At 42.0% G+C, this 22679-nt stretch overlaps 1 protein-coding gene across 7 annotated transcripts in view; it reads right to left on the bottom strand.

Annotated features, from left to right (window-relative positions):
- tbc1d32 (TBC1 domain family, member 32) overlaps positions 1-22679 on the bottom strand; it is a 149321-nt gene that overhangs the window by 89979 nt on the left and 36663 nt on the right. For all 7 annotated transcript variants that reach the window (XR_004633611.1, XM_034700079.1, XM_034700078.1 and 4 more), the window contains exons 22-23: positions 17527-17646; positions 17161-17249 (exon numbers count right to left, since the gene is read on the bottom strand). Coding sequence is in view for 6 of the 7 variants with exons in the window: in XM_034700079.1 (XP_034555970.1) it covers positions 17161-17249; positions 17527-17646 (209 nt within the window). In the remaining variant the exon portion in view is untranslated. The remainder of the gene's footprint in view (positions 1-17160; positions 17250-17526; positions 17647-22679) is intronic.

Genomic DNA, 22679 nt, shown 5'->3' on the forward strand with positions numbered 1-22679 from the left:
ATTATGCTATTCACGTGCATGTGTGTACGAATGCATACGTCATGCAAAAGGCCCCACTTTGGCCACCCCAGTCAAAGAGGTCTAGCTCCGCCCCTGATTCCACGGTCCAATACCATTCATTTGTTATTACAATAACTGCAGACACATTATCTGTCTGTTAGTGTAATGATAAACCAAGTGATAATTTTGGATTTACCTTCTTAAGTCTGTGAATCATCAGAGTCAGTTTAACAAACACTTACTACACTTGCTCCCCAAAGTGACAACAGTTGAATCGACGGCATAGCCTGAGCGTGTAGGTCTGCGTAGCCCCCGTACCTACGCAGAGGCCTAGGCACATAGCCGACATGCACCTCCTCCAAAATGTAACTGTGTTAAATAGACGCAGACCGCAAGCCCTGTGATTGGTCCGCTCGACGGCATTGTATTTCCTGTATGTACAGCATTTCCGGAATCGCTGTTCAGCGGCTGGTAATTTCATCTCCTCCGAAGTCTCCTCTCTATTCTTCCCTGTAATCGTTGCTGTAGGATAAACATCAACAGGTATCAGCTCTTAATGAACATAATCAATCAATCAATCTTTCTTTGTATAGCGCCAAATCACAACAAACATTATCTCAAGACGCTTTTACAAACATAGGAGGTCTAGACCACTCTATGTCGATATATATCTAATCTATCAGAATATATATCTAAAAAAGAAATGTTCATCAGAGACGACAGATTGGCCATAATCCTCCTGTCAGCCACCACCTCCACAGGGTCCAGGACTGAGCTGGCCTTCTTCACCAGTGTGTTCAGTCTTGCTCTCCTGTATCCTGTCCGCCCACAGCAGGTGAAATCCTTCCAATGTGGCGTTCGTGTCCGGTGTTAGCTCTGTTAGCATGATGCTACTCTGGTGCTGGGTTAGCTCGTCCACCTAATCGTAGATAGATCTTACATTCCCCATAACGGTGGGTGGAAGGACAGGTCGATGTCGTCTTTTCTTAGCTTGCACCTCAGTACCAGCACGTCGTCCTCGCCTCCTTCTCCTCAGCTCGCAGGGAACATCGGGCCTTGCATCTTTTAGCATCAATATGCTACGGGCTGCTAACAGCTGATCTCGTATGTAAATACGTTCTGAATCGCTGTGAAAAAGCAACCAGGAAGCGTAGCCGGACAGGAAACTGGCAAACTGACTATCAGAGAGACCACACTGCCCTCTAGTGTTTCTGTGGAGTATTGCAGCGTCACACGGACACATCGACGCAGAAGTATGTAGTGCTCACATCCGAGTCAGCCACTATCTGTCCTTGAGTTGCTGTAACTCACCAATGTCCCGTCTGCACATCAACAATCTTATCTCTCTTTATCTTATCTCTGCTGACGGCCATATTTGAGATCCCCAGCACTTTCAGCAAAAATGGCAGAAAAGACACGTTTGAATTTAAGGGGCACGGATAATTTCAGCTTCAGTTTTGATGTAGGATCACAGCCTCCAACGCTGACAATCTGTTGGGATTGTATGTGTGTGTATGTGTGAGAGTGTGTGTTGGCTTCAAACCATATATGTGCTCAGCAAGTTTACTAATTGTTGTTTAAAATTGGAATGACTTGGCACAATTAAAAATGCACATGTAGCTGTATAGGATGCCAAAAACCCAGATGTGGATAATGAATGAAGGCTACCTTGCTACACAGAGTAAGGCAGTGGGGAATGCTACTAATGTAACATAAATTGCTTTCCCACAAAAATGAAAAGCGGGGGATTAACCGACCACATCCAGCATGATTTCTCTGCATCATTTTCACACATCTAATCATTCTGCACACAAGGACACAAGTCAAATCACAGAGGCTGGATGAGGAGGAGCGTTTAAAACAACTCAATCCATCTCACCTGAGAGGGAAAGTTGTTGTCATTCATTTTGACAAGGACTACATCTCACTTTATCTTCACGGGGGAGACGTGCGCTGAAACGCCCATTCATGACTGATGATTGCTCTCTTGATGATGTGGCCGCGTGTATCAGATGACACGATGCACAAACCAATCAGAAGCAGTAATCTCCTTGCCAGGCTGAGTAATGATCATGCCACTGATTGATTAGTCATGCCTGAGGCGGGATGCAAATGGTAATCTGTATGGAAGCACCATTTGCAAGGCTTATAGCACCGACAGTCAGGAGGGCCTGTTTAAATCAATCATAAAATCATTAAAAGGAGCAACAACGTGAAGAAAAGCTCCGGGAATGTGGAGATAAGAAGATATCCTCTCCCAAAGGTTGTGTGGGGATGCTAAATACTTCTACTGGATAATTGCAGAATCAGCTTTTATGGTAGAAACGAAGAAACTACTCTTTACTAATGCAAACAGCTGCTTTAAATAACGACCTGCACTTACACAGGAAGCAATAAAAAGGCCACAGGAGTTTCATTTATTAACATTTATTAGCAGCTTACTTTGGGCTCTTAACAGCACCATGTACTTTTTCTAGACTGTGGGGAGTTTCTTAAACCCTCATTACTAATCCTGCACAAGACCAAGTGTGTTAAAGCTCCTGTGAGAAGTTCTTAAAACTAGGGATGTCCTGAACAGCCTCAATCCCAATCTGATTTTTCAATATTGAATATTTGCAGATACCGAGTCCTGATGCAATACTTGTGTTTGCCTGGATAATAGATGTACAAGAGATAAGAGAGTTGGGCTGCACACTGTTTTTTTTTCCTTTAACAAAAATAAGTAGTTAAAAAAATAACTAACGTATGTCTCATGTTTATTCCATTCAACTTAATCCAGCTACAGCATGCTGTAGGAGACCAAGAAACTGGTGTGCATGCGTTACAGCAGGCTTAAATCTGAGGCTGCTCTGAACACAACTCTCACGAGACAGTGAGCATCCGGCTACGAGAGGGAGAACATAAATATTGGGATGGATGGATGGATGGATTGAAGGATGGATGGATGGATGGATGGATGGATGGATGGATGGATGGATGGAAGGATGGATGGATGGATGGATGGATGGATGGATGGATGGATGGATGGATGGATGGACAGACAGACGGATTGACGGATGGATGGATGGATGGATGGATGGATGGATGGATGGATGGATGGATGGATGGATGGATGGATGGATGGATGGAAGGAATGATGGATGGATGGATGGATGGATGGATGGATGGATGAATGGATGGATGGATGGATGGATGGATGGATGGATGGATGGATGGATGGATGGATGGACGGACGGACATATGGATGGACGAATGTAAGGAATGATGGATGGATGGATGGAAGGAATGATGGATGGATGGATGGATGGATGGATGGATGGACGGACGGACGGATGGACGGATGGATGGATGGATGGATGGAAGGAATGATGGATGGATGGACGGACGGATGGACGGATGGACGGACGGACGGACAGATGGATGGATGGATAGACGGATGGATGGATGGACGGATGGATGGATGGATGGACGGATGGATGGATAGACGGATGGATGGATGGACGGACGGACGGATGGATGGATAGACGGATGGACGGATGGATGGATGGATGGACGGATGGATGGACGGATGGACGGACGGATGGATGGATAGTTGGATGGATGGATGGATGGATGGATGGATGGATGGATGGATAGACGGACGGATGGATAGATGGATGGATGGATGGATGGATGGATGGATGGATGGATGGATGGATGGATAGACGGACGGATGGATAGATGGATGGATGGATGGATGGATGGAACCCAAGTCCCTAGAGAGTTACCGTAGGGTGCGTAGGCCTTTTTCTGTAATGTGTATGGTGGTGCACATTGGAGTTCTACAATAAAATTTAAATCATGTCTTGAGTTCTACGTCAATGTCCCATTTATTATTTTTTTAATTATGTATACACAGTTAGGCGAACTCAGAACGCTCAATCACACTTGCTTGTTAGCCTTCAGCTGCAAATTGTGTTCAGCGACAGCGGACTTCAATGATTGGATAAGATGATCAGCTCAAATAATGATCCCCGATCAATTAAAAAACACCCAGATTGGCTCCAATCCAATAGTTGAGATCGGGATCGGGACATCCAAAAAGACAAATGCTTCTGTAATACCTCTTTTTGACCAAGGCAGTTTCAGGGCCGGTTCAGAGTCGGCGTTGAATTGAGAACTGTTTTTTATCGTGTTTCGACTGCGAGGGAACGGGCTCCTGGCCGGGAAAACCGGTTCCAAAGTGGCTCCAACTCATTGCTGGTCTAGAACCGCAAACCGTTTACATCAGGGGCGATGGGCGGGGTTGCCATGATCAAAAACACACACCAAACGTGTTTCCGCCATTGTCCTGCATCGGAAAAATAAAAAAGACTAATGGATTCCAAGGCAAAGCAGTTGTCGGCCGAGGAGATAAGCTGCGGTTGTCCGCCATCGTTGTTGTTGTGAGGGAAAGTTCGCTCTAGCACTGCTGGGAAAAGCGGTCACGTAAATCTGACACCATGACGTGCCTCTTCCACGGGCTCGAGCGGGCGGAAAAAAAAACGGGTGCCGTGTTGGTGCCCGGAAATACAACCCAGTTCGTGTTGGTCAAAAAGAGCTATTTGAGCAACGAAAGAATGCTACAGTGCTCAGTTTGAAATGAACACACGTCAGTTTTGACAAATGACAATGTCCGGAGTGTGTAGGTATTTTTGTCTGAGGGGGGAAACTGTGGCACACACTGTGCCGTGTCGTGCTGGAACACTCCAGCAGGAAGTGATGTAATCCATCAGATTTCATCACTGACATTTGCTTGCATCGCTTGCTGTAAGGACAAGGTGATGTGTGGGCTGATGTAGGAGTTTAGAGCACATTGACAGATGGCTACATAGTTGCAATGGAGGATGGCCTGAGCTACTCATGTCCCTGTCCTTGTTGTGATGTACCTCTTCTTAGCTCTCACATGTCAGGTTTACATCTTGAACGGACAACCTCTACACGCTTATTCAATAAAAACATCATCGTCGTCGTCGACTGTAAAAATGCTGCTGCAATAAAAACCTGACAGCTTTTTGCTCATCCTTAGCACAGAGTCAGCGATAACAAGGTTTGTTATAAGTGCATCCTTCCTTGTATCACTGCTGGTGTATTTCAGAAGCAGCAGTGACCAGATTCATCATAATGTCTCCAGTGTTTAGTGGAGATTTAGCTGCTGACATGAAAACAAAAAAATCAAATCATGTGTGAAGTTCTGCACCAGCACACACTTGACATGTTTGGAGCCATCGACAGGAGGAGGAGGATAAAGGCATCCAAACAATTCAGACAGGAGGAGAGAAAGAAGGGGAAGAGTGCCGGTTGCGATGACAACAAAGAGGCTTTCAGCGAGGAGGAAGAGGGCTGAGGGATTTTAGCTCCCATTAGCTGGTGGAGATCAAGAGAGTTGGAAATTGTAGCTTCTTCTTTTTCTTTTTTTTTTTTTTTTTTTTACCAGGGGGCTACACTTCAGAAGTGCTCAGAGAATGTTTGCTTGACAGTGGTGCGGGTGATTAAACCTGAGCTGAATATTTTGAAAAGCTGCGAGCCTGAGAAACCAAAGGAAGAGGCAGCGTAGTCCAAAGTTAGAGAACGCCATTGGTCAGTTATGATAGGAGCAGGTGACGTAGAAGAGAGAGCAAGAGAGTTTGAATGTGGAGGAGGCCAGGTTGGATGGATCAGCCAAAACAACAAAGGAATTCTACATAACATTACTTGTACACCAAAGACTGTATAATAAATGGATGTAGTATCCGTGACGTCACCCATCTGTTCCTGAAGCGCTGTTTTGAAGCCAATCATCAGCAGCGGGTGTCATGTTGAAAATGCTGAACTCAACCTAACTTCGTCCGATCTAGGCAAGGCAAGGCAAGGCAGCTTTATTTGTATAGCGCATTTCATACACGAGGGCAACTCAATGTGCTTTACATTAAAACATTAAAAGCATTGGAGACATTCAGACAGGCATAAAAGAACACAATTAAAATGACAAATATGATAAAACAGAAAAGAAAAGGAAAATTAGAAATATATTAAAAATGACATTAAAATTTTAATTTAAAGTTGGTTAAAATAATCTAAGATAGGAAGGCAGTGGTAAATAAAAAAAGTCTTAGTCTTTGATTTAAAAGAGGTGAGAGTTGGAGCAGACCTACAGCTTTCAGGGAGTGTGTTCCAGATATGTGGAGCATAATGACTAAACGCTGCTTCACCATGTTTCCTTCTGACTCTAGGGAGTGAAAGCAGACCAGTACCTGATGACCTCAGAGGTCGAGGTGGTTCATACAGTAGCAGCAGATCAGCAATGTATTTTGGGCCTAAACCATTCAGTGCTTTATAAACCATCAGCAGGATTTTAAAGTCTATTCTCTGACAGACAGGAAGCCAGTGTAGAGATCTAAGAACTGGAGTAATGTGGTCTACTTTTTTGGTCCTTGTTAGGACTCGAGCAGCAGCATTCTGTATGAGCTGCAGCCGTCTGATGGACTTTTTATCTAGTGTGAGGTAAAGAGGCAGGCCTTTAGCCTTTTCGCTAACAGCTACAGGGTGCCCGCCTGTCAATCAAGTCAGCCATGCCCTTATTTGGTCAAAACTTGTAAGTTTAATATCTTCAAAAATAACAAGTTATAAAAAAATCACCTGCCTGTTAACATGTTTATTATTGCTGCAAAGACCGTCTTTTTTGCTCTTGCAGAAGAATTTTCAAACCTTTTAGAGTCTTTTAACTTTATTACACACCCCATGGGTCCAACTCATGTCAAAGGACTCACTCTTGATCTGGTCATATCACATGGTCCCAAGAGTGACAATGTGGATCTTATTGATTTTCATGTATCTGATCACCTTAGCATCTTTTTTAACTTATACAAATCCTAAAATACCACCTGCCTCTGTTTACTCTCACATCATTAACCCAACTACAGCCAAAAAGTTTTCTTGTGCTTTCACAGCAGTTCCAGCAGTTCTGCCTCTCCTCCCTGGTACTGACTAGTTAACTCATTCAATCATCTCTGTAAACAAACACTGGATACAGTCGCCCCAGTTAAAACTCGCTCCCGATCCCTCTCAATAATCCTCCCCTGGCTTCATGATCACACCCGCTCCATTAGGAGAGAGGCACGTCAAGCCGAGCGGAAATGGAAGGCCTGTAAACTTAATGTTTTTTATGAACACATGAAAGAACTTATGAAAACTTATAACGCTGCAGTGAATGATGCACAAGCAAACTATTTTTCCACTCTCATCTCACAGAGCAACAATAACCCAAAACTCCTGTTTAAAAACCCTTGACCTGCTTGTTGGTTCCCCCTCAAACAACAATCTGCAAACTTCACCTGACCTCTGTGAGCGTTTTAAAAACGTCTTTACCCTGAATCCTTACATCAGTATCCACTCCACAGCCCATCTCTAAGCTCTTTTAACCCTGTCCTCTTATCTACACTCTGTGACTTGGTTAAAGGCATGAGGCCCTCGTCTTGCCCACTAGATGTGGTCCCAACAAGACTACTAAAGGCAAGGCAAGGCAAGGCAAGGCAAGGCAAGGCAAGGCAAGGCAAGGCAAGGCAAGGCAAGGCAAGAGCAAGGCGAGGCGAGGCAAGGCAAGGCAAGGCAAGGCAAGGCAAGGCAAGAGCAAGGCAAGGCAAGAGCAAGGCAAGGCAAGGCAAGGCAAGGCAAGGCAAGAGCAAGGCAAGGCAAGAGCAAGGCAAGGCAAGGCAAGAGCAAGAGCAAGGCAAGAGCAAGGCAAGGCAAGGCAAGGCAAGGCAAGGCAAGGCAAGGCAAGGCAAGGCAAGGCAAGGCAAGGCAAGGCAAGGCAAGGCAAGGCAAGGCAAGGCAAGGCAAGGCAGCTTTATTTGTATAGCGCATTCCTCATTCCGTACATACAATTTTAAATTAAAGTTGGTTAAAATAAGCTAAGATAGGAAGGCAGTGGCAAATAAAAAGGTCTTAATCTTGGATTTAAAAGAGGTGAGAGTTGGAGCGGACCTACAGCTTTCAGGGAGTGTGTTGCAGATATGTGGTGCATAATGACTAAACGCTGCTTCACCATGTTTCGTTCTGACTCTTGAGACTGAAAGCAGACCAGTACCTGATGACCTCAGAGGTCGAGGTGGTTCATACAGTAGCAGCAGATCAGCCTAAACCATTCAGTGCTTTATAAACCATCAGCAGGATTTTAAAGTCTATTCTCTGACAGACAGGAAGCCAGTGTAGAGATCTAAGAACTGGAGTAATGTGGTCTACTTTGTTGGTCCTTGTTAGGACTCGAGCAGCAGCATTCTGTATGAGCTGCAGGCGTCTGATGGACTTTTTAAGGAGTCCTGTAAAGACCCCGTTACAGTAGTCTAGTCTGCTAAAGATAAATGCATGGACGAGTTTTTCTGCATCCTGCTGAGACATAAGTCCTTTAATCCTTGATATATTCTTAATGTGATAGTAGGCTGACTTTGTAATTGTCTTAATGTGGCTGCTGAAATTAAGGTCTGAGTCTCTGACTACACCAAGGTTTCTGGCTTGGTTTGAACATTTCATCTGTGCAGATTGGAGCTGAGAAGTAACCTTTAACCTTTCTTCCTACTAAAGGAGACCTTGCCCACCATTATTATTTATAAATGCAGCACATATGTAGGGCAGTTGTGTGAAAAAAATAGCAGAGTAGAGGAAGAGACCAGACATCTTGCAGCCTGACCACCAACCTGTGATGGTGAGAATGAGGCATGTTGATTGTGAAATGAGTGCAGCTCGAGTTGCCTGCCAGAACTAGCTCAGAGGCATCCCTCCATCTCCTTTCTTTTTATTGCAAATCCAACAAGTTTTTATTTGAGGACACAGACACTCTGGTTTGAAACTCCTAATTATACGTTTGTGGAGACAAACATAAAAGTGCTAATGGAAATAATAGTACGAGTCAAAATAAATCCACTTTTGTTTTTTATACTGAGCTCAGAACATAATAATTACATCTTGTTTTCATGTCAACCTGCTTTTTTTTGTGCCAGCTTGTTATCATTGTATATTTATGATGTGTGCACAAAGTACAAAGAGTCTCTTAATTAAACATTAGCTTGGCTGCCAGGTTGTCAGCATAATTGAATTTCCAACTATCTTCATGTCTCAGTGGGTAATATTAAATTATACGCAAAAATCTGTGTCCAATGGATTGAGAGTCAAACTTCAGGATGTTATGTAACACTGGAACATGCCAATGCACCTGTGTCACACGAACACACTGAGAGAAATAATGACACAGTGGAGGAAGAGCTCCAGATCTGACAAAGATGAAGCACGAGCAGGTGCTTCTGATGCCTGAGCCGGCTCGTGCTTTCTACAACAAAGAGAACACATTCCCAGTTGAAGTTGGAGGCATGCTTCTGCATTAAAGAGACACAAATAAATAAATAAAATACTAATTATTGTTATGATTACTTTAAATAAGAGTAGTGTGTGAATGCTTGACCCTGAAAACAGATCAGTGTGCAGTCGATGGTCTCGTTTTTAATCATCCAGCTGTGATGCAGAAGTTTTTTTACTATTCAACTAATGAGGTAGTTTGCCTTGAACGAGTAACAAGGGTTTCTATTTCCTTCCTTTTAAACAGTCAGAATGTAATCAATGTGGAAAAATCTGAAACTGTTTCATGAAGCACTCTGATAAAAACGTGTGTAAAGAAAGTGAGTGAGCTTGGAAACGAATAAAAAATAAGCTTTTAGGACATTGAGCAAACTGTGTGAACAAATAACATCAATCCTGTTGTGTATAATCTAAAAAATAACTATATTTATGTGGCTTTGTTGCTCCGCAGGATTTGTTTTTGCAGTCACAACTATCTGATAATGTTCCAAAGTCCTTGCTTGCTTTACTGAAGAGCCTTGCTGATATTTAAGCAACAGGGGGCGGTGTTAGGAAATATAAAACAGCCAAACAACATCTAAACAGCATCAGATGAAGCAAATAAATCAGAGCCTTACATTAAAGAAATGTAGCATAGCATCTAAGCCGTGTCAAAGTGCTTCATCACTGTTCATCATCAGATTGATCGTGGGGATGTCCTCCTTGAACGACTTATTGTGAGATTGTCAGATTTCTAAATATGCTTGAACACACAAGGAATTTGACAGTTTACCAAAGTCCATTTCCTTGTGTGTTCAAGCATACCTGGCCAATAAAGCTGATTCTGTTTCTGATTCTGATTCTAAAACAAGGCAGAAGTGATAGAACTCCATTTTCACATCAGTGTGATACCTGATAGATTTCATTTTTAGACTGTGCTGCAAATGCATTCACCTAAATTTGATCCAAACGGGTGGTGGAGACCAAAAGTGGAGCAAAAAGGTCAGCTTAAATTGGACCTGTGTTTGTAAGCTGTTCATATTATGTGTTTGATATTAGTAGTAGTTTGTTTTTACTATGTGCTTCATTATTTTGATGACTAAATTAAACATTTCATACACTGGAAATACTATCGAACACATAATATGAACAGCTTACAAACGCAGGTCCAATTTACGCTGACTTTTTTTGCTCCATTTTTGGTCTCCACCACCTCTTTGGATCAATATTTAGCTATGTAAGCTACAAGGAACTGCAGATTTAAGGTAGAATAGTTTTCTGAAGGTTAATCACTACAAGGAGCCGAATTTATATTATATATAATGTATATTATTTGCAGTAAGAATAACCAACTGTTAGTTTGTTTTTTAATGTGTCGCAATATTTTGATGACTAAATTAAAGATTTCATACACTGGAAATACGGCAAGTAATGTACTTTTTGTGTATAATATACTTTTGGCTCCTTGTAGTGATTTACCTTAAGAAAATTATTCTACCCTAAATCTGTAACTCCTTGCTGCTTAAAGAGCTAAATATTGATCCGAAGAGGTGGTGGAGACCAAAAATGGAGCAAAAAGGTCAGCTTAAATTGGACCTGTGTTTGTAAGCTGTTCATGTTATGTGTTTGATAGTAGCAGTAGTTCGTTTTTAATATGTGTCGCATTAGTTTGATGACTAAATTAAACATTACATAAACTAAAAATTCTGCAAATAATGTACTTTTTATATATAAAGTACTTTTTTAGTACATAGTTGTGTTAAATTCTTGATTCTGATAGGTCCATTCTCCATAGTCTGTTATTTCTCAACAGCACACCTTTGCTGGAGTTACAACTCAAATCCCAAACTGAGGTGGACGAACTACAGTCATGTCAATCTGCCACAGGAAAGGTACATTGACAGGGTTTTTTTGTACATTGGGAAAGACTGAAAGAGGCAGACGGGTTTGAGGACACATAAACCTGAGGCTCTTGCAGAGAAATCTACAAAACTGTAGATGGCACAAGGAGTAAATAACAGAATAATAAATAACAGATTATGGTATGGGGTACAGCTGTGTTTGAGGACTGATTGATGGACAAGAAAATGTCCCAGACTGACAGTGACGAGGCAGAAAACCCAACCAGCTGCTGTGCTGATTCATGCGGTCGTGCTCACCTTGTTTCACTTCGCTGTCAGGGAAGATGTTCAGTATAATGAGAGTAATGGAAGCTAAGCTAGCTAATTTTCAGAGGACTTCACAGCTTAACATTGCTATTTAAAACCATTTCTAATAATAAAAATAGAGCTTTTTGTTCTGCTCACCCTGACGAGGTTCCAATCCGCTTGAACAACCTGCTCACTATACATTACCCCTTGCTAACGATTGCTTACACTGACAGGAAAAATCGCCTTCAGCGTTGTAATCTCGACCTATTTTTGCACCCCCACTCTTTCTGTACGTACTTTTTAATTCACACATTCCTTTTGACACATTCTGTATTAATGAGTACAACACCCTTGAGTGGAGTTGCTGCTTTATTGAATACAATACCCCCCTCAGGGTTCAATAAAGCACTGAGCGTAACTATACCACACTGCCATATATAACCTCCAGGCTGTGGATAATCAGATAATCAAATAGAAACAGGCACTAGTGTATTGTGGTTGTGTTGGAGAAGACTTGTTAAAGTGGTTTTGTGTTTGTCTGTTGGCTCATAACAGTCATGACAAGAGTGTATCATATAGACTAGACCACTAATATAGAGAGTGGATAAAACAGTAGTAATAATAAGATAAGATAAGATAAGATAAGATATTACTTTATTGATCCCCCGGGGGGGAAATTCAGTTGTTACAGCAACCCAAACATAAGTACAATCAAGAAAGAAGTTTAAATAAGTACAAAATAAAAATAAAACAAAATAAAGAATAAAATAAAAATAAGTAAAATAAAATAGATAAATAAAGCTAGAGTACAATTTAGATATATACAATGTTACAAGTGGAATTTAAATTAAATAGAAGTAATTACAGGCAGTATTAAAATGATTCAGTAGTGACAGGTTGACATGGTGTGATTATGGTTGGTAATGACAAATTAAGCAATAAATAGAAATAATATTTGTATGTAATATGACCATGGGTTGTAGTTAGAATAGTAATGTAATATAACAAAATATAATATAGCAAGATAATTATATAATACAGTTTATTATACATTATAATGCCAGCAGCAGTCAAGAGAGAGTTCCGGATGGGATGATGGAGTGTGACAGACAGAGCAGGGATGTTATGGATCTGTTCATGGGGGGGGTTGTCAGTGGTCAGCATGGTGCAGTCTGTGTCCTCCGTTACTGTTTAACAGTCTAATAGCGGTGGGCACAAAGGAGCACCTGAAGCGTTCAGTCTTGCACCGTGGTGGAATGATGCGCTGACTGAACGAGCTCCCCATCAGCTCATCATTGAGAGGGTGAGAGGGGTTGTCCAGGATGGCTCGCAGTTTGTCCATCAACCTCCTCTCAGCCACTGACTCCAGACTGTCCAGTTCTAGGCCAACCACAGAGCGGGCCTTCTTTACCAGCTTGTTGAGCTTGCTGGCCTCACCCGTCTTGATACCTCCACCCCAACACGCCACAGCAAAGAAGAGAGCACTGGCCACCACAGACTGATAGAAGGTCTTCAGAAGCCTGCTGCAGACACTGAAGGACCTGAGTCTGCTCTGTCCCTTCCTGTAGATGGCATCAGTGTTGGTGGACCACTCCAGTTTATTGTTTATTTGGACCCCAAGGCACTTGTATGAGTACTTGTATGTAATAAGTATTGGTGAAGTGTTTTAGATGGTACCAGATCAACATTAGATTTAGTTTAACTATATTTAAAGATATTTTGTTACTTGATTTTATTGTGTCATGCTTGCAGAACTACAAAAACAAAGAAGGACTTAGGGCAATACCTCAAAAAACATATTTTGATGTGTCTACGGTTGAAAAATATTAGTCTGAGGTTCAACGCAAATTTACAACTGTACAAGTACCTTAAAATATGGCTTCACTTATCGACTGCAAACTGCCACATTTAGCACGTTTAGCGACACACACAGAGGCATTGAGTTTGAATTTGTCAGTTAATCCATCAGTCCGGATTGTAAACAGATAGAGCATCTTGTTCCTTTCACTTTGCTTCTGAATGTTAATGGAAGTGGGCTGACTGACAGGCACAGACAGAGTGAGTGAGTCAGCACAGCTCCAAACAAGTCGGAGCTATTGTGATTCAGAAAGCCTCGGAGAAGATGAAGGAATTCGCAGCAGCCACCTGAACACAACACACACAGCTGAGAAAGAGCTGTGTACGAAGAAAAGGGGAAAGCTTCATTTGCATGGATTGCTTCGTATCTGCATTAAACACATTTTAGGCAATTGTAGTGTATTCATCTCAACGACTGAATCCTTCAGCTAAGTAATGCACCTATTTTTAGACAGATATAAGTAAATCCTCCACTGTTATTATCTTGTTATTAAGCTACAATGTTAAGTCTAAATTCAGAGTAGCTGTAAGAAAAGTGCTTTTTTGTTGATTTTGGCGCCCCCTGATGACAAAAGACCTGGAGTTGCAGAGACTGCTCTAGCTACTGTTTTCCTTTGTTTACAAGGAAATGAAAGAACGATGATATTCCTACCTCTATTGGTATTTGTAAAAAATGTTATAGGACAAAGTAACCCTTGTCCTTGCATTCAATAAGTTTTATTTGGCAGTATAGTTCTGTTCCGAGAGCTCTCTGACTTTCAATGTGCGTACGTGGAATGCCAAAGCTGGAGGCAGGGAGAGCAATATGGCTCTGTTCTGAGAACTCCCTGACCCTTCATGTGCATACATGGAATACCAAAACCGGAGGCCCGAAGAGCAGTGAGGCTCTGTTCTGAGAGCTCCCTGCCCTTCCACGTGCGTATATGGAATGCCAAAGCTGGAGGGAGGGAGAGAAGTATAGCTCTGTCTGAAAGCTTCCTGCCCTTCCATTTGCGTACGTGGAATGCCAAAGTCAGAGGAAGGGAGAGCAGTATGGATCTGTTCTGAGAGACCTCTGCCCTTCCATGTGCATACATGGAATGCCAAAGACAGAGGCAGTGAGAGTGGTATGGTTCTGTTCTGAGAGACCTCTGCCCTTCCATGTGCATACATGGAATGCCAAAGTCAGAGGAAGGGAGAGCAGTATGGATCTGTTCTGAGAGACCTCTGCCCTTCCATGTGCATACATGGAATGCCAAAGACAGAGGCAGTGCGAGCAGTATGATTCTGTTCTGAGAGACCTCTGCCCTTCCATGTGCGTAAATGGAATACCAAACCAGATGCAGGGAAAGCAGTAATGCTCTGGTCTGAGAGCTCCCAGCTCTTCCATGTGCATACATGGAATGCCAAAGTTTGAGGAAGGGAAAGCAGCATGGAATCTGTTCAGAGGGCTCCCTGACCTTCCATGTGTGTATATGGAATGCCAAAGCCGGAGGCAGGGATATCAGTATGACTCTGTCTTGAGAGCTCTCTGACCATCCATTTGAGTATGTGAAATGCCAAAGCCAAAGGCAGGGAGAGCAGTATGACACTTTTTAGAGAGCTCTCTGCCCTTCAATGTGCATAAGTGGAATGCCAAAGCCGAAGGTAGGCAGAGCAGAATGGATCTGTTATGAGAGCTCTCTGCCCTTCCATGTGCATAAGTGGAATGCCGAAGCCGAAGGTAGGCAGAGCAGTATGGATCTGTTCTGAGAGCTCCCTGCCCTTCCATGTGTACTAGGAATGCCAAAGCTGGAGGCAGGATCAGCAGTATGGATCTGTTCCAAGAGCTCCCTGTATTTCCTTGTGCGTACTTGGAATGCCAAAGCCTGAGGCACAGAGATCACATGTCCCTTCCTTTTTTTATGTGCTTGCAGGGAGGGCATCAGCAAAAACTTTAGGGTGACAATACATATGACACTGGTAAAATAAGAGCCAGGATAAAAAGGAGGGGAGTTGCAAAGCAGTCGCAGTTTGAATTGAACACCTATTTTGACATTTTTTCAATAGGATGCCTAAAAGGTAACTGACTAAGCCGTCAGCTGATTTGATAGCATTAAGAGCAGCTAATGTACCACAGGCCTTACTGAACTAACTCTACGCTCTATTTTTCTAATATGCGCATGCATCAGTCAGGGTTTATTTTGCAATATTGGAATACTGTAGCTGTATTTGAGGCAGCCCTTTTACTAGGTGATCTAACAACACAACTCCCCATGCTCTATGTGCTTTAAATTCCCTTTTCTGTGTATAAACTATCAGGCATAAACAATCTTCTCACAGATGGTCTAGTTTGCCTCTGCGGGTCATGCAGAGTATCAGTAATACATTGATTCTGTTCCATAAGCAGTAAAAAAAGCTCCACAGTGTGTTTAAGTTACACAGCAGCAACCTACACTTTACTTCTACATCAACTCAAAACTGAAGAGAGCTCCTCACTTTAGAGGGAATTTCTTCAACCCCTTCACAACTCTTCTCACTTGTTATGATGTCAGTTCTTCATAAGTATAGACACACACACACACACACACACACACACACACACACACACCGACACACAGCCCAGCCCAGCCCAGCATATTTCTCTCTTATCCACAGAAATCCTTTCATCAGCCTTTCAGTGCAGGATAATCAAAGTATAAAGAACCATGTCAGTCAGCTGCTGTCTGAAGTGTGTTTGTGCATGTGTGTGTGTGTGTGTAGTCACCAGATGTTAATCCTATACCATGTGCTTCCCCACTGCTGTTAAAGCTAGGGTTGGTAGTCTCGGAAAACCAGCATGAATTTGAATGCAGCTTTTCCTCATGACTCCGTCTAACCCCTCCCCTCCTCCCTTGGAGCTCCTCCAAAACGACGCCCCCCCCCCCCCGCTCACATGCACGAGCGCCGCTGATTCTCGACCATATGATGGTGACTGATTCAAAACCGGTCCTCACCAAAACATTCTCATAGTGAAAGTTAAAAACACAAACAAACATGGCTGCTGTTAGTACTCAAAACTGTCATGCTAGCATTATCCAGTTGTACCAGTGACACGATATCAGGAGAAAAGTTATAACACATATATAATACTGTAACAACTCTACTGTTTGTTAAACGTGTTCAGTGTAGATGCTCTTAATTCCTACAGTGTTGACGGTCAGTGAAGGCATCAGGAGAGGTGTAGAGTGTGCGAGTGGGAGAGAGGAGAGACAAGAGGAGAAGTTCTTCATTCATTCAAACATTGATTGTTGTTTTGTTGGTTGGCGTGATCACGGCCGACAGTGACCGGTTATTAAAGATCAACGTGTTCACGAATCGGCTCGTCATCACTACAGCGTCCGGACGGACGCTACAATAAATATATATTTTCTGTAGGACTTACTGAACGTCATTAATTATTCTGCTTGTTGGTGAGAGCTTTTTAGACTCTGATCCGGACTACAGTCCTGAGCAAAGCACCTCATCAGGTCAGAGGGGACAGGCCTGAGGTCGAGCGAGAGGGGCAGTAAATAGAGTCAGGGGAAGCAGAGGCAGGAGACGGGGACTCGGAGGAGTGCACGATGGGGAAATGTACGCGCAGGAGGAGGGCAGAATGGCTGGACGGGATTTGTTTAAAATTTGGGGAGCCAAAAAACTGTGATTGGTTGGTGTTTTCCCAGGTTTACTCCGTCTGTAGATAGCAGCTTTTTTTCACTCTTTTTTAGGAACACATCATGTATTGATTACCATCAGGACATAAAGATCATTTTAACCAGTATGACAAAAAGCGTATCTAAATCTGATTACCAACCCCAGCTTTAAGTAATAGGAAAAAGAATATCAATCTCACCTCAGGCCGAACGTGTGAGACTGCTCGTGGTGGAAGAGGGAATGAATTTTGGCGTCTGAATTCACAGCAATCAGCCTGTCAATCAAATCCTGCGGAGTAAAAACCAGAGCTTTTCAAAGAAAGAGAAAGCCGGCATGGTGTGAAAAAGACAACAGTGTGAGTGTTTACCATGTGTAAGGTGAGAAACGTACATCAGCCTAAGTGCATTGGGAGTTTAAAAAGAGGAGGACGGAGGCTTCTGAGAGGTAAAGCAAACGTGTGGGTGGTGGGTGTTTTTGATGGTCAAATAAAAAGTGCAAACATGCCCTCAAATGGCCAAAAGAGGTACTGCAAGTCTGGACTGCAGAGTTTAACAAAAACACTCACAGGTATAGAGGTTGGCATCTCTCTCAGGGTGTATTCGCTTTTGTTGGCGAGCAGCTGCCGGCCCAGCAGCTCCCACACCGAGTGAGAAGAGGAGAGCAGGTTGACCAAGGACAGGAAGGACTGGAGAGACAGACAGAGAATACAACAAGAAAACAATTACAGAGTTAGAGAGAGGAGTGGAGAAAATACTGAGCAAGAAACACTTCAATAAGTGATGAAATCAGAGCTGGAGAAGCAACTGACTTAAACTAAAATCATCTTAAATTCAAGTCAGAAAGGGACATACATCTAGTGTTTTTCATTATCTCAACATAACAAGGCTGCTTCACTATTATAATGTTTACTCAACTCAACTAATTTGTATTTATATAGCAGCTTTCATACATACAAACATGCAGTCCAAAGTGCCTCACAAAAGAAAAGAGACAGAAAACAACAGAAATGATCAAATAATAAAAGGCATAATAATAAATAAAATATTTAAAAGTAATAATAATAATAATAATACCCAAGTTTTATATAGCGCTTTTAAATAACTCAAAGACGCTTTACAAATAAATAAATAAATACAAATAAAGACATACAAGACAAGCAGACGACAAGGGAAGAGGTGGAATAATTAATGTGTGGGGAATGACTGTTTGAAAAGGTAAGTTTTTAACTGTTTCTTAAATGAATGAAGTGAGTCAGAAGCACGGATGTGTGGGGGGAGAGAGTTCCAGAGGGTGGGGGCGGCTATGGCAAAGGCCCGGTCCCCCAAGGTACGGTGCTTGGATTTAGTAATGGGAGTGAGGAGGTTGGAGTCAGAGGATCGGTGGTGGCGGGAGGGGTGGTAGTACTGGAGAAGGTCAGTGAGGTATGGGGGGGCCAGGTTATTGAGGGATTTGTACGTGGTGAGCAGGATCTTGAAATGGATGCGCTGTTTTACGGGGAGCCAGTGGAGCTGTTGAAGGACAGGGGTGATGTGGTCTCTGGAGCGGGAGTGGGTGAGTAGCCGGGCAGCAGAGTTTTGTACGTATTGTAGTTTTTGTAGATGGGAGGAGGGAAGACCATACAGGAGGCTGTTACAGTAGTCGAGTCGTGAGGATATAAAAGCAGCGGATTTGGAGAGAGTGGGACGGAGGCGGGCGATGTTGCGGAGGTGAAAGAAGGCAGTTTTGGTGATGTGACGGATGTGGGGTTGGAAGGAGAGAGTCTGATTGAAGATGACGCCAAGGTTCTTGATCTGAGGGGAGGGGGTGACTGAGTGACCGTCTATGGAGAGCTTGAAGTCCTGGGCGGAGGGGAGCAGGGATTTGGTGCTGATGATGATGATTTCAGATTTGTTACTATTGAGTTTCAGAAAATTGGTGGTCATCCATGATTTTATTGCAGATAGGCAGGTGGTGAGGGTGGAAACAGTGGCAGCGCTGATTGTTTTGGTGGAAAGGTAGAGTTGGGTGTCGTCGGCATAACAGTGAAATTGGAGTCCATGATGGCGAATGATGTGACCAAGGGGTAGGATGTACAGAATGAAAAGGAGGGGACCAAGCACCGAGCCTTGAGGGACACCATGGGTTACTGAAATGGAGTGGGATGAGCAGTTGTTAAAAGTAAAATTAAATCAACACAGTAAAGCTAATAAAATAAGTAAGAGTAGAAAGCACAATTAAAAATCAGTGAAAGTTAAAAAAATCAGACAAATTCAAGAAATAGATAGATAGATAGATAGATAGATAGATAGATAGATAGATAGATAGATAGATAGATAGATAGATAGATAGATAGATAGATAGATAGATAGATAGATAGATAGATAGATAGATAACTAAATAAATAATAAATAAATAATAAATAAATAATAAATAAATAAATAAATAAATAAATAAATAAATAAATAATAAATAAATAAATAAATAATAAATAAATAATAAATAATAAACACATAAATACATAAATACATAAATACATTAATAAATAATACATACATAAATACATAAATAAATAAATAAATAAATAAATAAATACATAATAAATAATAAATAAATAAGACAGATAAATGTTGTTAAAACATTGATTATAATAATGCAGTCCTGGGCTAAAAACAAATTACTCCAAATTAAAAGCTAGATTAAAAAGGTAGGTTTTGAGTGTACTCTTAAAAACTCCCAGAGAGCTCGCTGTTTTAGTGTCCAGAGGCAGAGAGTTAAGGGGAATAAAAACAGAAAGCTCTCTCTCTCTCTTTTTGAACATTTAAAAATGAAGCACTCAAGGACCTCAGTGATCAAGCTGGAACATAAAATGACAGGAGATCAGTGATGTATGGAGTAGGAGCAAGGCTGTTAAGAGCTTTAAAAACAAGTAAAAGAACTTTAAAATCAATTCTTAAAGAAGCAGGTAACCAGTGCAGAATTTTAAGAAGAGGAGTTGTGTGATCAATTTTCTTTAGTTGTGACGTCTTGTACATACTGTGGGTGTCTCTGTGCTCTACAGTTGGGTAATAAATAAGAGGAAAATCAGTGTGTAGGTTGGGTGTGTGATCCTGAAAGGGCATGTGGGGTTTTGACCACCACTGCAAATTGTATTTTGTAAGATTGCTTCTCTGAAGAATTACACAATGAACTGTTGAATGAAACCCGGTTTAGCTAGCGATCGTCTGTTAACCTTGATGACAAGTCACTCCTGGATCAAACATCTCGCTAACCTCAGTACTATACTGAGCTTCTAAAACACACAGTGAGTGAGAAATATAAAGCAATTTAAGAGGTGCTATGGACGTGCCGGACTCCAGTTGCTACAAATGGAGCGACGCCTGCGAGCTAGTTCAGGCAGACAACTCGAGCTGCAATGCCATACACGTCACATATCCCACTCTCTTATCCATCATCCAATCCTGCCCTCTGCCTCTCAAATTGGCGGTCTATTTAAACTGGGAAAAAATCTCCCATCTCTCCCTCTGCCTGTCAACGACTCTGCTGATATTTTCTTCTTCCCCGCCGCCTCCCCAGCTTCCACCTGCAGGCTCCGGGGGTGTTTAGTATGTTTTGCTCATCACTCCTCAAAGTCTGCATGTAAACTTATCTGCAGGGAGTGATGAGGCCGGAGCCTGGGCGCCAAACATGAATATGTATTTGCTGCTACAATAAACAATTTAAACGTGAGTTGTCTTACTGAACTAATACTATCCGTCTCCCCACTATCATCTCTCTCTCTTAATCTCCCTCTATCCCTCTTTCCAACCCCAACACGGTCTCAGCAGATGTGTGTCTAACATGAGTCTGGTCCTGCTGGAGGTTTCTGCCTGTTAAAGGAAGTTTGTCCTTGCCACTGTAACTTGCTAAAAGCTGCAAAGTGCTCTGCTCATGGTGGATTAAGATGGGATCAGCCTGAGTCCTGTCTGTAAGATGGGACTGGATTGGGTTGCTGGGTCTCAGTTAATAATAGATCATAGAGTACGGTCTAGACCTGCTCTGTTTGGAAAGAGCCTTCAGGTAACGTTTGTTGTGATTTGGAACTGCATAAGTAAAGATTGATTGATTGATTGAGGGATGTGATGAATATAGTCAAGGGAATGACAGTAGTGACTTCAAATATAATGCAATGTGCAAGACAGAAACCAAAAGATGTTACATGTACTGTATAAACTTTACATTAATGATTCTGTGTTTTAACATTTAAATTTTGCAGTTAAAGGTCACATAAAAACATCCTCCCCCTGTTTTGAATGAGAAGGTGTGTCCAAACTTTTTTGGTGCATTCTGTGTAGTTGTCGCTGTATTATAATGTAGGTCAAGCTCAGCTGTTGTTGTAACCGTGTGCATGTGGGCTTTTAGGAACATCAGACGAGGAATCCATCTAAAAATAAACCTGTAAAAAATATAAATTCTAGACATTGAATTAGCTCCACGGTGTAGACATCCAGAAATCCACGATGACAATTTGAATCAAGTCAAAATAAAGGCAGATTCTGATCAAGAAGTTGACCCCTCATGAAGAAATCACATCTGGACATGAAAACACAGCAACGTGGATGACTGGTTTGGAATCATTTTGGAAATATTTAAAATGGAGAAGTTGACTTACTCTCTGAGGATCCAAAAAGACAGATTTTATCAAATTTGGAATAAGTGGATTCAATTTATAACCCCAGTGCGAGCAGATTTTGTATGACTCCCCTAACACGGTATTAACCCTCCCCCTCCTTTAGAGAATAAAACAGTAATGTAAGCTCCCCAGTTCTTATGTAAATAGTTATATATACAATGGTTTGTATAATAGATGTAGGCAGGAAAATGAGTGGTTATTACTGACTGAAGAGGTGAAGTTTAATGTATATGTATGTTTAAACGTCAAGAGTATAAATGGATGCATTCACCTGGTAAGATAATGGAGGACAGAAACATTTCAGGACTGAATGGCCATCTGGATATACTACTTCTTTCTATGCATACGCATATAAAAGACTGGAAAAGGATAATTACGAGTATCTAAGTGTTGTACATTTTGTGTTGTTACCCTTTCCAAATAAAAATACAATTAAAAAAAAAGAAAACACAGCAACATCTTGAAGAAGAATAAAGCACCCCACAGTCCTCCTGGTCTCCTCACATTATGAGGAGAACAGAGAAATATAAGGGTATCAAAGAAGAACGATGATGATTGCACACGAACACACTCGCATCAGTTTTCAATTTAATTAAACAGCCTGAAAGGCAGAGTAAAGCTTTCAACTATTGCACTGATTGTGAAATATATAAAAGGTGTGTTTTTCTCACACTTTCCTCTTTCATCCGCTCCTGCCTGTTTGATCATTCCAAAGGTTTGTTACAGACGTTGACACGTTTTATTCTCCGTCTGTCTCTGTTGGTTTTTTTTTTTTCATGCAAGTCCCTCCGACCATACCTACTGTACATGAATAATCAGAGCTTGTTTTCCTGCGCTGCATATTAACTTTGTTTTGTCTCACACAGGTCAAGGCACCAAACGTGATCCCGTGCATTCCAAACTTCAGGTTTTATCTCTTTCCAACACAAACTCAGCTCCGGGGCTCCGCTGGCAGGGTCGGGCCTGAAGGTCTGACTCTAAGCATGTAACCTGGCAGCTGACCCACTGATAAGGAAGCTTTAAAGTCACCAGTGGCAGGGCACAGGTCACACTTCACTGACCGTTCATAT

Source organism: Notolabrus celidotus, chromosome 13 (genome assembly GCF_009762535.1).
Source record: "Notolabrus celidotus isolate fNotCel1 chromosome 13, fNotCel1.pri, whole genome shotgun sequence".
NCBI lineage: Eukaryota > Metazoa > Chordata > Actinopteri > Labriformes > Labridae > Notolabrus > Notolabrus celidotus.